The following is a 13,701-nucleotide window of genomic DNA, read 5'->3' as shown; positions in this document are numbered from 1 at the left end:
ATTAATTTTAAGGATTAAATAATTATTATACTGGATCACACCATTTATTTTTATTAAATCAACTGTTAAAATTAACAGTGAGATACCAAATTAAAATAAAATAAAATCGTTAAATATGATTTAATTGGAAAAAAATTAGTGCAAAAACAAAAATACAAAATAAATGAGATAGCAAATAGATAATTAACCCATTTTTTTATTTTGATTCATATTTTATTTTTTTTATTATAAGGTAGTAAATTGTCTAAAAAAAATAAAAAAAAATCAAGAGGGTTTTCTTTTAAAATTAGATTTACAGTTTACAGTTCGGATATTTTTGTGTTTATAAATTACTTTTTTTTTTTACAATTTCAATACAGTAAGAAAAGATTTGTTTCATTGTATATGTGTATTAGATTATGTAACATATAATAATAAATAATTGGTTGTAAAATAACCATAACAACAAAAATAAATGTGTAAATTTTAAGTGAAATATATATTATAAATGTGTAAATCACAATAGATGATAAAAAATTTACTATGTTAATAATAAAATAAGAAATATTATAAAATATGCATAAAACAAAACCTATACGTGTTATAATACATACAAAATCCTACAACAAACTTAAAAATTCTTATATACATATTTATAATTATACAAACACCTTAAATCTTAAAAATATTTGGTCTATGTTGTAAGAATATAATTAGGAGTGAGTATTTGACCGAGTTGAGTTGAATTGAGTCAAAAAAAAAAATTTTGAATTAGCTGAGTTGATAATTCATATTCAGTAATTCAAATTTTATTTCAATATTTTTCGAGTCAAGTTTATAAAATTTGATTCAAGTTGATTCGAGTTGTTCGAGTTTCTATTTAAATTTAATTATAAATATTTATAATATTATGATACTAATTGATTATGATTTAAATTACTTTCTATAATCATATATGATATACATATATATTTCTTCATATATTTTTTTATGTTATACGCATATCATACCGAGTTGATGAACTCGACTCGGACTTAAACATTAATTCATTAATTACTAAAAATTTCAAGTTATTCGAGTCTTATTTTATAATTCAAAATTTATTTAATTATTTTTAGTTTATTTTATGAAATTATAAGTGAAATAAAGTTAAATCAAATAAAAAAAATTCAATTTTTTCGAATTAAATCGATTTTTACTCGCCCAACTATAAGGACATAATAATACACTCCGTACATCGGTCCACTTTTAATGGGTTATGCATAATTATTACTTATAAATGGACGTTGGACATATACGAGACATCTAAGTAAGGCCCAAAATTAAGAGCCTGGCATTCATAAAGTGGAGTACTTTCACAACAATGTAAAATGTTTATATTATTCTTTTAATAGTCTTAAACGATTATAATGTAATATCTTATCATAATTTTTTAATATGAAACAAATTTACAGATATCAATATTTGTGTAGAATCCGTTAAGTGGCTTCAGTGGCTAAGGGAATATTATTTTCTCAAGAGCTCTTGAGCTTGAACAGCTACGTGTGCATGGTGTTCATTATCGATAGTAAAGAAAAGTTTAACCTACACGAAGAACAAGCCAAGCTTAAACATTTTTTTCCCTAATATTTAAAATTTAATAATAAAATGCATTAATGGTTATGAAGATTTCCAAGATACCTACATTTGTTGGAAGTGTTGAGTACTTCACATGCTATCGATAGTAAAGAAGTTTAACCTACACGAAGAACAAGCCAAGCTTAAACATTTTTTTCCCTAATATTTAAAATTTAATAATAAAATGCATTAATGTGTGGTTATGAAGATTTCCAAGATACCTACATTTGTTGGAGGGTAAGTGTTGAGTACTTCACATGCAATGAATGATAACATAGACAATTGATGTTTCTTTCTTGCTGCAATATTCTTACATTCTACTTGTTTCTTTCTTACTTGTGATCCCATGCACCCTTCATGATTACCAATTTATTTCTACAATTTCACATTCCATTATAAAGCAAAGGCCAGGCCACTTCTCTTTCAATTCATTCCTTGCGATTCCTTGTATCAACTATGGAAACTTCGACTCCGATGCAACATTCCGAAGATGACAATGAACATGTTTTCCTTAGCAAATACCCACCGGTTTCGGTGCCGGATAACTTGACATTGCCGGAATTTGTTCTCCAGGATGCCGAGCTATACGCTGACAAGGTAGCGTTCGTGGAAGCTGTGTTGGGGAAATCGTATACGTATGGCGAAGTGGTTCGGGACACAAGAAGATTCGCAAAGGCCTTGAGCTCGCTTGGTCTTAGGAAAGGCCATGTGGTTCTGGTATTACTACCAAATATTGCAGAGTATGGCATTGTTGCTCTTGGGATCATGGCTGCCGGAGGTGTTTTCTCAGGTGCGAACCCGGCGTCGCACACGGAGGAAATAATGAAACAAGCCAATGCTGCAAACGCTAAGTTGATAGTGACGAATGGTCCGAACTATGAAAAGGTGATGAAATTAAATGCCTACATGCTCCTTAAAAACTATGAAATCTAACAATGGAAAAACATTAAGTTGTGCTTGGAATTACAGGTGAAAGATCTGGAGCAACCTGTCGTTGTACTAGGCGAGGAGCGCATTGAAGGCGCCACGAATTGGGACGATCTGCTGGAAGCCGGGGATCGTGCAGGTGCAGGCACTCGGTCTACTAAGGAAGAAGTTCTCCAGAGTGATCTATGTGCACTTCCATTCTCATCAGGCACCACAGGGATTTCAAAGGGTGTAATGCTAACCCATAGGAACTTAGTGGCTAACCTATGCTCATCTCTCTTCAGTGTCGGACTGGATATGGTTGGTGAAGTCACCACTTTAGGCCTGATTCCATTCTTCCACATTTACGGTATCACCGGAATTTGTTGCGCCACGCTTAGGAACAAAGGGAAAGTGGTGGTCATGAATAGGTTCGATCTCCGGACGTTCCTCAACGCATTGATCACGCATGAGATTACATTTGCCCCCATCGTGCCACCGATAATTCTTGCCCTGGTTAAGAACCCCATAGTCGATGAATTCGATCTCAGTAAGCTCAAACTCAGGGCTGTAATGACTGCAGCAGCGCCATTAGCTCCCGAGCTTCTCGCTTCATTCGAAAACAAGTTCCCCGGTGTTCAAGTCCAAGAGGTGAGAGCAATGGCCCCTTTGAATCACTTGAAATTTCTATATACTTAAAAATTTGCTTAATACTGTTTGCTACTAGGCATATGGACTAACTGAGCATAGCTGCATCACACTCACCCATGGAAATCCCATGAAAGGTCATCACACTGCAAAGAAAAACTCAGTTGGGTTTATCCTTCCTAATCTCGAGCTAAAGTTCATCGATCCAGATACCAGTAGATCTCTTCCGAAGAATACCCCGGGTGAATTGTGTGTCAGAAGCCAATGTGTTATGCAAGGTTACTATAAGAACAAGGAGGAGACTAATCGAACCATTGACGAACATGGATGGCTACATACAGGTGACATTGCTTATATAGATGATGATGGTGATGGTTTTCATTGTCGATCGCATCAAAGAGTTAATCAAGTACAAGGGTTTTCAAGTAAGCTCAAGGTTTCAGCATTTTTCTAGCCATCTTTGGCATATCTGAGAGCACTCGAGTTGGCTAAAATCTTTAAGTTTGTTTGATACTTTCACAGGTAGCTCCGGCGGAGCTAGAGGCCATCCTTCTTACTCATTCCTCGGTCGAAGATGCAGCAGTGGTACCGTAAGTATAAGCTATGTTTTTCGACAATATAACCATATTCGTGTCAAACGCATTACTCACCTCCATCGATGCAGGTTACCTGATGAAGAAGCAGGGGAAATCCCAGCGGCATGCGTCGTAATGAACCCGAATGCGAAAGAAACCGAAAGGGACATCATGGACTATGTGGCCTCCAATGTTGCACACTACAAGAAAGTGAGGGTACTGCAGTTTGTGGACACCATTCCTAAATCCCCATCTGGGAAGATCATGAGAAGGCTTTTGAAAGACAAGATGATTGAAAATATGGCCAGAAACATTTCCAACACCTAAATTTAACATTTGCCTAAATAAACTATTATATATATGAACTCTTTTGGCTCAAAGTTATCTCATTTCGATCAAAAACAGAAAGTTGTCTCATTGTTATAACTTATGATGTTAAGAAAAAAAAAATGCTTGGAGTCTCCTATATAAATTAATAATAGCAAACTATATTATTATCTGTTCGTGCTTAGCAAAATCGTTATGACCGCTGGTTGATTTGCTTCTATTTTATTAAACTTTACATACAAAGGGGTAAATTACACGGCTGACCACTCAACTATCGCCCATTTTTATTTTGACCACCGATATTTTAATTTAATCGATCAAACCACTAAATTATTTAAATGTTTCGGTAAAACCACTGACCGTTATAATTAAGGAGGGGATGATGTGGCTGTTAAAACAATTGGTATAATTATTCTTTTAGTCCTTAATATTTAGACATTCTATTAATTTAGTACTAACTTTAATTTATTCAATGAATTTAATCCTTCAATTAGATAATGACACATCTCACCATCTAATTAAAGTTTTTTTTATTAATTTTAATTTATTTAATCTAAATGAATTTTTCTTCCAATCATACGGTAACATATGTCACTATATAATTGTGAGAAAATTAAATAACATAAATAAAGCTTCAAGAAAATTAAATAACCATAAACGAAGTTGGGGAGACTCGAACCTGTGTACCCATAAAATACCATTTGGAAAAATAAAATGCATAGTGTATCAACTCTAACACTTTGTATACAATTCATATTAAGTTATACCTGGAAAACAAAGAAATAAAAATGATTTGGGGATTCGAACTAAGGCATCTAAAGAGTTTAAAAACACCTAAATCTCTAACCAAGCCTAAAAATTAATTGAAATATAATAAATTTTTATTTAATAGTAAAAAATAAAAATGAATTTATGATTTTTTTTAAATCAAATCTAAACTTTTAAAAACGTTAACCATTCCCAATTTATATGTGATAATTTATTGTTTTAAAATTTTAAATAAATAATTTAATTTTTCTTAATTTTTATTTTAATTAAAATTCTACTTTAAAAAATGTAATCATTTGCTATTAATACGACTACAAATTATTAAATATAAATAATTAAAATAGTAAATTATCATATATAAATATCGAATGATTAACTTTAAAAAATATTAGATTTTTTAAAGAAATTTTTTAAATTCGTTTTTATTTTTTAATCTTATATTAATTACAGTTTAAAGTATATATATATTAAAATCTATCCAACTTGAATTAATTTTTATATTTGGTTCAAAGATTCAAGTGCTTTTTAATTCTTTAGATCCTCCAAACTGTTTATTTTTCTTTCTTTTTCCTGGAATAATTTGATAAATGTTGTATACACAATTTTGGAATTAAAATCACATATTTGGGTTGTGTCCTAGTATCATATCATTGCAAAGGATGTAGGTTCGAACCCCCTCTAGCTCGATTCATAACTTGAATTTTTCTTCCAATTATATAATGACATGTCACACTGTATGATTGGAAGAAAAAATCATTTGAATTAATAAAAAATTAATTAGATGGTGACATGTGCCACTATCTGATTGAATGATTAAATTTATTGAATAAATTGAAATTAGTACTAAATTAATAGAATGTGTAAATATTGAGGATTAAAAGAAAATTATACCAATTATTTTAATAGCCACGTCATCCCCTCAGTTAGATATTAACAGCCAATGACTTGATTGAAACATTTAAATAGTTGAGTGGGTTGATTGATTAAATCTAAACATTGGTGGTCAAAATAAAAATAGGCAATAGTTGAATGGTCACCAATGTAGTTTACCCTAGACAAAAAATTGATGTGATTGTCCACATTTTAGTAATAATGCAAACAAGTTGATGAGTTTGAAGCTGTATATATTTCACGCTTAACAGTTATAAGGTCCTCAATTTTTTGAAATAAAAATAGTTTCAATTTTTTAAATTCAATCAAATACTTAAAACAAAAATAATTACAAATAATTAATGTCACTTTTTATAACAATCCATAATGTTGATGTGTCAATACACACATAAATGTGGTAATAAAAGAGCTTAATTGATATCTTTTTTAAAAATGATGATTTAATTAGTTCTTTAAAATAATTTGGGGACATTTAATTTTAAAATAATTTAAAATTAAATTATAAAAGTTATTTTGTAGGATGGAGATTACAAATTAAGGCGTTAGTATTGAGAAAATAACTTAATTCTTAAACCTTACACTCATTTCTTCACTTTGAGTTATGAATTATTTTCTCTAATTATCCCTTAAACATTTTTATCCAAAAATAATAAATAATAATATAACACGTTACATTTTATTGTTGGAACTGATATTTTTAAGCAAAAATGATAATTTAAAAGAAAAGGAGAGAAACTAACAATTTAAGGTTTAAATAGAAAAAATAATGTTGTCAAAACAAAACAAAAAATGCATCAAGAGTTTAAATTAAAAATAAATCAAAAGAACAAAACAAAATCAACCAACCCGACGTAGCTTACTGTCATGATTTACACTAACCCAATGTTGCTTGAACCGGATCGGACCAATCACTCCATTGAATCGCAATCAATGATCCGACCAATTGAAGCGATAATATTAAATCATGTTTAACAAGTATGAACAAAAATCGATGCTAAAGAATTTAACTTGATTGGACTCATAATTTCATAAACTTAGAAAAAGTTCAATTTCGAGTCAAAATATAAACTAGATTTATTTTCAAGTTGAGTCATTGGACTCTACATGATATATGTATATTGAAAAAAATTTAAATTACTATATATGCATCTCATATATGGTTAAAGGAAGTCGTTTAAATTGAACTCAATTAGTATCCTAACATTATAAATATTTACAACTAAATTTAAATAGAAACTCAAACAGCTCAACTCACCTTGAATTTCATAAACTCAACTCGAAAAAATTTCAATTAAAATTTGAGTTATAATATAGGACTCATCAACTCGACTTACTGAACATTTTCTACTCGATTCCATCAAGTGCTCACTCCTAATGTTTAGAGTGAACAACAACAAATAACTAAAAACCATGAACAAGAACAAAAGAAAGATAGAACCAAATACATGAATATTATTAACCAGTTTGGATGCTGAAGAAGGTAATAAATGATGATCTTTTAAAAGATAAATGGGGAGGTTAATTAAAATCTTTACTCATACTTGACAAAGATGTTAACATCAATAGAACACGCAAAAAAAAACTCTTAATATCTCAAAGTTATCCACAACAGTCTCAGTGATGAATCAAGTATCTTAAGTCAACTATATACTAGAATCGATATAGAATTCAAGTGTTCACGTGCTTCTCGTGACAAAAAACTTCATTAAATAAGGTAATAAAACCTTTATAAGCTAGTGCATTCAACCCCGTTAGAATGTTAACTTTAGAATATCATTCAATCATCTTGTTAATTAACCTAGTCCTTAGATGATTGCATTATACTTTGAGATTTAAAAATCGTTCAAATTTGACAAAGACACTAATAATACCAGTAAAACGTCAACAACTCCTAATATACCAGAGTTATCTAATACTGCGGAAGAGCATTAGAAAAAATCAATTGCTGTATAAGCAAAAACTTGTTTTGAATCTCCGTGCATTCAACTAAACAATTCTATGTAACTATGAATACTAATCCAATCAAACAAATAATGCGAACTAGATTATTAATGTTATTTTGAATATCTAATGAATTTTTTGTTCTGTAATCATCTAAGTTTAATGTTTTAGAAGAAAAACAAGTGTTACAACGTTAGGGGTGCCACCACTAACCAGTTTTGAAGAATACTAAAGAAAAAATATCAAGAATATTCCTGGGCAGGAGTGGGAGAAGGAATAATCAGATGTGAATTCTTTGAAATATAGGCATGTTATGAACGTGACTGATCAAGATCTTGATGAGTTATACAGCAAGATTTTTCTTCTTCTCAATTTTAGCTAACAATTTCACAATTCTTTAACATACATCCCATCAAGATCGTGATTAGTTATGATAATATGTTCACGTCTTAAAAAATTCACATACAAATTCATTAATTGATCAATTGTGACACCCCACTCATTGCTCATTTTACCTTGCAATGAGTAAACATCATAATAATTTTCTCTAAAACATGAAACTCAGCAGACTGCAAAACAGAAATCCCATTAGAATATCAAGATAACACTGACAATCTTGTTAATAGGATTTATTTGAATGAATAATTATTCATAATTACTTGGAATTGTTTATTGGAGAATGCATTGATATTTAAGGAAAACTCTTGTACAAACAATAAAGATAACTTATCCCAAGTGATTTTGTCACATCACTTCAGTTTAAAAAAAAAGGTGCATAGCTTCCTTAGCAACCGGATAACCTTGAGATGTTAAGAGTTTTTGCCACTATATTACCTTCCTTAGCAAATCTTTTGAAGTTAGCATTCTAACCAGTTTGAATGTACTAACCTATATAAGTTCTATTTCCTTCCTTAGTAAATCAAAACATATCAATGGCATGACCCACCAAACTGATCAGTTATTCTCATATCTTAGTGCATTATCACATGGTTTTATGTTCACACGCCAACCATGTCCTCTTAGGACACTCATTGGTCCTTCAAGGATTTGTCCCCGAAAAGTATGCCTCTGTATTCAAACCCTAGACCTACATATGAATCCAACTCGCAACTATGGTACCATCTGATCTCAGTAGATTTGATTGGAAACAATTTCAATCTAGAATGACCAAAATTTCAAGGCTACGAGAAACATTGAAAACAGGACTGAATGCAACATCCAACACTAACAAGAAACCAAAGACTTCTCAAGATCAAACGTAACCACCTTCCAATGACAAGGGAAGAATGCATACTTCATATATAGCAGTTCACCACCACATGTAATTATAATGTACCATCAAGATACTAAGCTTAACCTATAATGGTGCAAAATCGGAGACAGTGTGACCAATCACACCTAGAAAGATATTATCTTAATGGATTCATGTAATTTCTCAAAGATCTAACTGACCCATGTTTATGTCACAAGAAAAAAACATAATACAAACTTGGCCACCACATTCTATTATTAAGTGCAAAAAACATTGAAAATTTCCTACTCCTAGCACTACAAAATGATAGATCTAATTAAATATCGGAAGTTGAGAACTTCTATGCTTCAAATAAAAGATTTTGGTTGACACAACGACAACCCAACACAGACAGCGGAACTGAATGAAACCGACAAACGTGCAATCTGCAGTGTCTTTACCTACTACGAATATATCTAAATTCACAGTAACATGCTCACTAGAATAGCTGAGCTGATTGCAAAATACAAAACCAACCTAACAGAAACCAACCTGTAAACATTTTTCGGATTGAGATGGCTAACACATAATGCAGCAACAATCCATAAAGACCACAAGTCCCATAGTATTAATACAAAAACTGGACACTGATCATGAGAAGGAAGAGAAACTTGACAATCGCTGCAATATAAGGATGACAAGACTGACTTTCAGACACCCATATTGAGCAATGGTGGATGATAACTCTGGACCTTCTCAACCCTCAAACATGTCCTAGTACTCACTGGAACAGTAGACAATTGCAAATCAATGAAAAGAAAGAAAAAAAGAAATTTCAGTTAAACAATAAACTTCAAGAATCTCTTCACTATAGAAAGGCAAGAAACTGTAGTAAAAAACAATAGTTAAAAATACACAAAGGTAACCTGAAAATTTCTTTAACTGGGAACATTTTGAAGGAATGAAAGCTTCTTGAATTCTTAAAGTGTACAAATGTGCTCACCAGAAACAATAACTTCAAATAAGAAACTAGAAGAAAAAGGAAATGCATCAAATCACAAACCTGATCATCCTCATTTGCAGTTGGTGAGGGGGACTTCTTTGACTCGGCTGGTTTCTCAGCCCCACAATTTTGTCTGTTGCACTTTGTCCTAAACGGATAGTTAATATTGCTACATTTCTCACACTTCCAACTTCCCTCCAGCATCTTTTGTTCTGAAAAGCACGAAATACATATGCATCAAATTTCAAACATATGACATCATGATGCTTCCAAATTTAAAAGCACTTACTTGAGCTTTTATCTGATTTTGGAGTCTGCATTTACAAAAGAAAATTGTCACAAATCAGAAATGGATTCATAATCAAAGAAAACGTATGCAGGTATCATGTATTTTCAGTTTTCAAATTACGAAACAAAAGAGAAGCTACATTGCATCATAATTAAATATGTAAATTGACAAAAACCTGAGATCCAGGTTTAGGTGTACTGCATTTCCGCATGTTACACACAGTTCTGAAGGAGAAGTTAATGTTCCCACATTTTGGGCATTTCCAATCATCATCACGTGTAGCATCTGACAAGTAATCAAAGAGAAAGGAATTAAATTACTGCATAAAAGATTGCTGTATCAGATAATCACTTCTTTGAAAAATAAGAGTAGAGGTGGCATGCCTGCACCCTTTTTGTGTAATTTATCATCTGGAAAAAATCCTGGCCTCGGTCCCTGTAGGTTCAATGTGTAATTATATCATAAACAGTAACTCATGTATAAGGTACTCCAGCCCCATCAAAACTCAAAAAATATTAGATGGTAGAATATTCAAATTTCAGAACCAATCCAAAGAATTCCTATAGAATGGAGATCCATGCTTCAGCTAAATGCTTCTAAACCAAAATAAAGAGTTTGGGATGCATGCTCAATAGAGATTGTTAACTGCTAAGACATTAAATAAATCAAGTACACAATCCCCAGCCTAGAAAACATGTAATTACATAACAAAGAAGTGTTGCAACACATTATCAGGCTTGCAATCTCAGTTTCACATTCCTAACAAAGAATGACCCCAAATCAGCAATAAGCATCTCTACATACCATTGGAGGAGGGGGCATGGGAAACCCCAGGCCATACCGGTCCATCAAAGGGGGCAAGCCATACATCCCACCTGGAATTTTTTTATAAAAAATTAGAAGAAAAGCAACACCTTTCTAAAACGATACAAGTGTAATGCTTAAGGTCAATCAAATATGCGTATGGTGGTTGGTTGCAGACAAGAAGTAATTATGATCAATACATGTTCTTGGTCAACATTTTAGCTTCCAAGTGTATACATGGAAAAACACAATAAAGCAGGAAAAGCAATCACAATTATAAACTGCAATGCAAGGCAGGTTACCAATACCATTCCCTATCATTGGCCCACTAGAATAAGAGGGTGGTCCAGTAGGCGCATGCAGCTGCCGGTAGGGACTGCCAACAGAAAGACGACTGCCATAATTGTAATGATAAGCCGGTCCTCCAGAAAAAGGAGCTTCATAAGGAGGAACAGATGAACCATTGAAGAGGGAAGAACCGTATGGTGGTACACCCAGATACACTGAAGATGGTGGTCCAGAACCTACATAAGGAGTAGATGACGAGTAACTTTGTGGCGCTTGGAGAGGCTTGCCTGCAGATTTCTGCAAGGGAAAATACACCAACTCAATCTTTTAAAAAAAATAACAATGGGAGAAAAAGGATTACAAAAGTTTAGTTTCTAAAGAGATAAACAATGGAAACAATCTATGATTTTGTGAACAACAGTCTTTTCTCCCAAAAATAAGGGATTTAGAGGGACAAAACTATACTCTGGTCTTTTTCCTTTAAGTCAGCTAAATCAGCTTAGGACCAAGTATAAAATTCTTTAAAAATAACTAGTCAAATCATACATTCCTAAGAATCAGCACTTCTATTACTAATACAGTTAAAAACAATTTCAATCTGAACATCAGTTAATAGTAAAAACCAATTTCAATCCGAACATTAATCATCAAAACCAATAAGCCAAAACTAAAACAATTAAGATTCAACAATATTAAAAACCCGGGAATATTTTAAAAGCCAGTATTGGGTAATAAACATAAAGACTTACTGAATTATGAACAGCTGGCCTAGGTTGAGTGCAATTGTGCATATTGCAAGTAGTTCTAAATGAAAAATTAACATTCCCACAACTAGGGCATGTCCAATCATCTTCTCTACGACTACCTACAAATTTAACCATAAAATTTCAACATCGTAAATATTAAACATCAAAAAATTAAACAAAATGAAATGAAAATTAATAGACGTACCATCGGTTCTAGCACGCTTCGCTGCGGAAGAGTTTCTATTGTCAACCTGAACCCAAGTTAATCACCGTAAAGATGTTCATAAATCGATACAATCAATCATTACGAAATTTAATTCCACTTACCAATAACAATTTGGAGAATTTAGCAATAAAAAGAAACGGTTCTAAGAAATAAAAAGAAAAACCTAGTTTGTCAAAGGGGAATTGGTATTCAAGATATTTCTATCATTAGATCTATTAAAACTCGATGCAGAAATCAATAAAGAGGGGAAATTTAGAGAATTGGAAAGTATAATTACCTGAGACATTGAGGCGGTGGCGATACAGGGAGATAATGACTGTTTCTGTATTAAGATTCGAAAGGGGAGAGGGGGAAGAGGAATTTGCCCTACCTGCGATAAAAGGGCGGTGAGAGAGCTATACCCCTATTTTACATCTCTCTAATATACATTATTCTCCCCCGTGTCTTTTTTCTTATTTATCTTTCTCATACAGAATATCAGCCAATGATAGTTATCTTATTAGTTATGATTTTTTATCCAAATAAAAAATGTTCGCCATAAACAATTGAGAAGATAAATTTATTCTTATTATACACAAATGAATTAAAACTAAAAAATCTAAATTTAAATAATTATAAATATATTAGATCATAATCATGGCAAAATCAACGAGATAATGCGTTGAAATTTTTTTTTTCACGAGATAGTACCCTCGCCAGATTAATTGCTCAGATGGGGTGATCTCTACAGTCCCCATCTAGGTCGCCATGCACGCCCAGCGACCTACCAGGTCGCCATGCACGCCCAGCGACCAACCAGGTCGCCATGCACGCCCAGCGACCTAGGTAGGTCGCCATGCACGCCCAGCTACCTAGGTAGGTCGCCATGCAATCCATGCAGCCCCCAAAGGTCGCCATGCACGTCCCAACACGCTGGGCATCCGAGGCCATTCGACCGAGGCCATCCGAAAGCATCCGAGGCCATCCGAAAGCAACCGAGGCTATCCGAACGAGCTATGCGAGGGCAACCGAGCGAACTATGCGAGGGAATCTGAGCAACCGAGCGAGGGTAGGTCGCCATGTATTCTGGGTGACCTACCCTCGCTCGGTTGCCCTCGGATTCCCTCGCATAGTTCGCTCGGTTGCCCTCGGATGCCCTCGCATAGCTCGTTCGGATGACCTCGGTTGCTCTCGGATGCCCAGCGTGTTGGGGCGTGCATGGCGACCTACCCCCAGGGACGTGGGACTGTAGAGATCACCCCATCTGAGCAATTAATCTGGCGAGGGCACTATCTCGTAAAAAAAAAAATCAACGTATTATCTCGTTGATTTTGCCTAATAATCATCAATACTTGCAAAATTAATTCACATATACTTGAAAAAAAACTTTATATATTTATTTTTAATTTCGAAAATATCCATTTTTAATTTTCAACCAAACGACTTTAGTATTTTCCACTTTGAAAAATTGGAACGAAAATGA

The 13,701-nt window shown here is 33.0% G+C and overlaps 2 protein-coding genes across 5 annotated transcripts; one reads left to right on the top strand and one right to left on the bottom strand.

Moving 5' to 3' along the window:
- The first annotated feature begins 1,945 nt into the window (after positions 1 to 1,945).
- LOC120215388 (4-coumarate--CoA ligase-like 1) lies at positions 1,946 to 4,074 on the top strand. Its single transcript, XM_039213104.1, is given in 6 exon segments — positions 1,946 to 2,481; positions 2,566 to 3,153; positions 3,230 to 3,523; positions 3,525 to 3,575; positions 3,673 to 3,740; positions 3,815 to 4,074. Coding segments are annotated over 6 exon segments (1,668 nt in total). The 5' UTR covers positions 1,946 to 2,052; the 3' UTR covers positions 4,053 to 4,074.
- A 5,181-nt stretch (positions 4,075 to 9,255) lies between these two features.
- On the bottom strand, positions 9,256 to 12,650 carry LOC120215331 (ranBP2-type zinc finger protein At1g67325-like). 4 transcript variants are annotated; one of them, XM_039213051.1, is made up of 10 exons: positions 12,517 to 12,650; positions 12,219 to 12,264; positions 12,017 to 12,132; positions 11,288 to 11,564; positions 10,980 to 11,050; positions 10,559 to 10,610; positions 10,351 to 10,460; positions 10,176 to 10,200; positions 9,947 to 10,098; positions 9,256 to 9,667 (listed from the first exon to the last, which is right to left on the bottom strand). In XM_039213051.1, the coding sequence occupies exons 1-10, from the start codon at positions 12,523 to 12,525 to the stop codon at positions 9,665 to 9,667; spliced, it is 861 nt and encodes a 286-aa protein (XP_039068982.1). In that variant the 5' UTR covers positions 12,526 to 12,650; the 3' UTR covers positions 9,256 to 9,664. The 4 variants fall into 4 exon arrangements, with proteins under 4 accessions (XP_039068982.1, XP_039068980.1, XP_039068983.1 ...); XM_039213049.1 differs by having other exon boundaries at positions 9,258 to 9,667; positions 11,282 to 11,564; XM_039213052.1 differs by having other exon boundaries at positions 9,259 to 9,667; positions 10,565 to 10,610.
- Between the last annotated feature and the right edge of the window lie 1,051 nt (positions 12,651 to 13,701).

This window comes from Hibiscus syriacus, unplaced genomic scaffold, assembly GCF_006381635.1.
Source record: "Hibiscus syriacus cultivar Baekdansim isolate YM2019G1 unplaced genomic scaffold, ASM638163v2 tig00110114_pilon, whole genome shotgun sequence".
Classification (NCBI taxonomy): domain Eukaryota; kingdom Viridiplantae; phylum Streptophyta; class Magnoliopsida; order Malvales; family Malvaceae; genus Hibiscus; species Hibiscus syriacus.
Note: the sequence above shows the minus strand (reverse complement) of the source record. Positions and strands in the feature narration are given on the sequence as shown.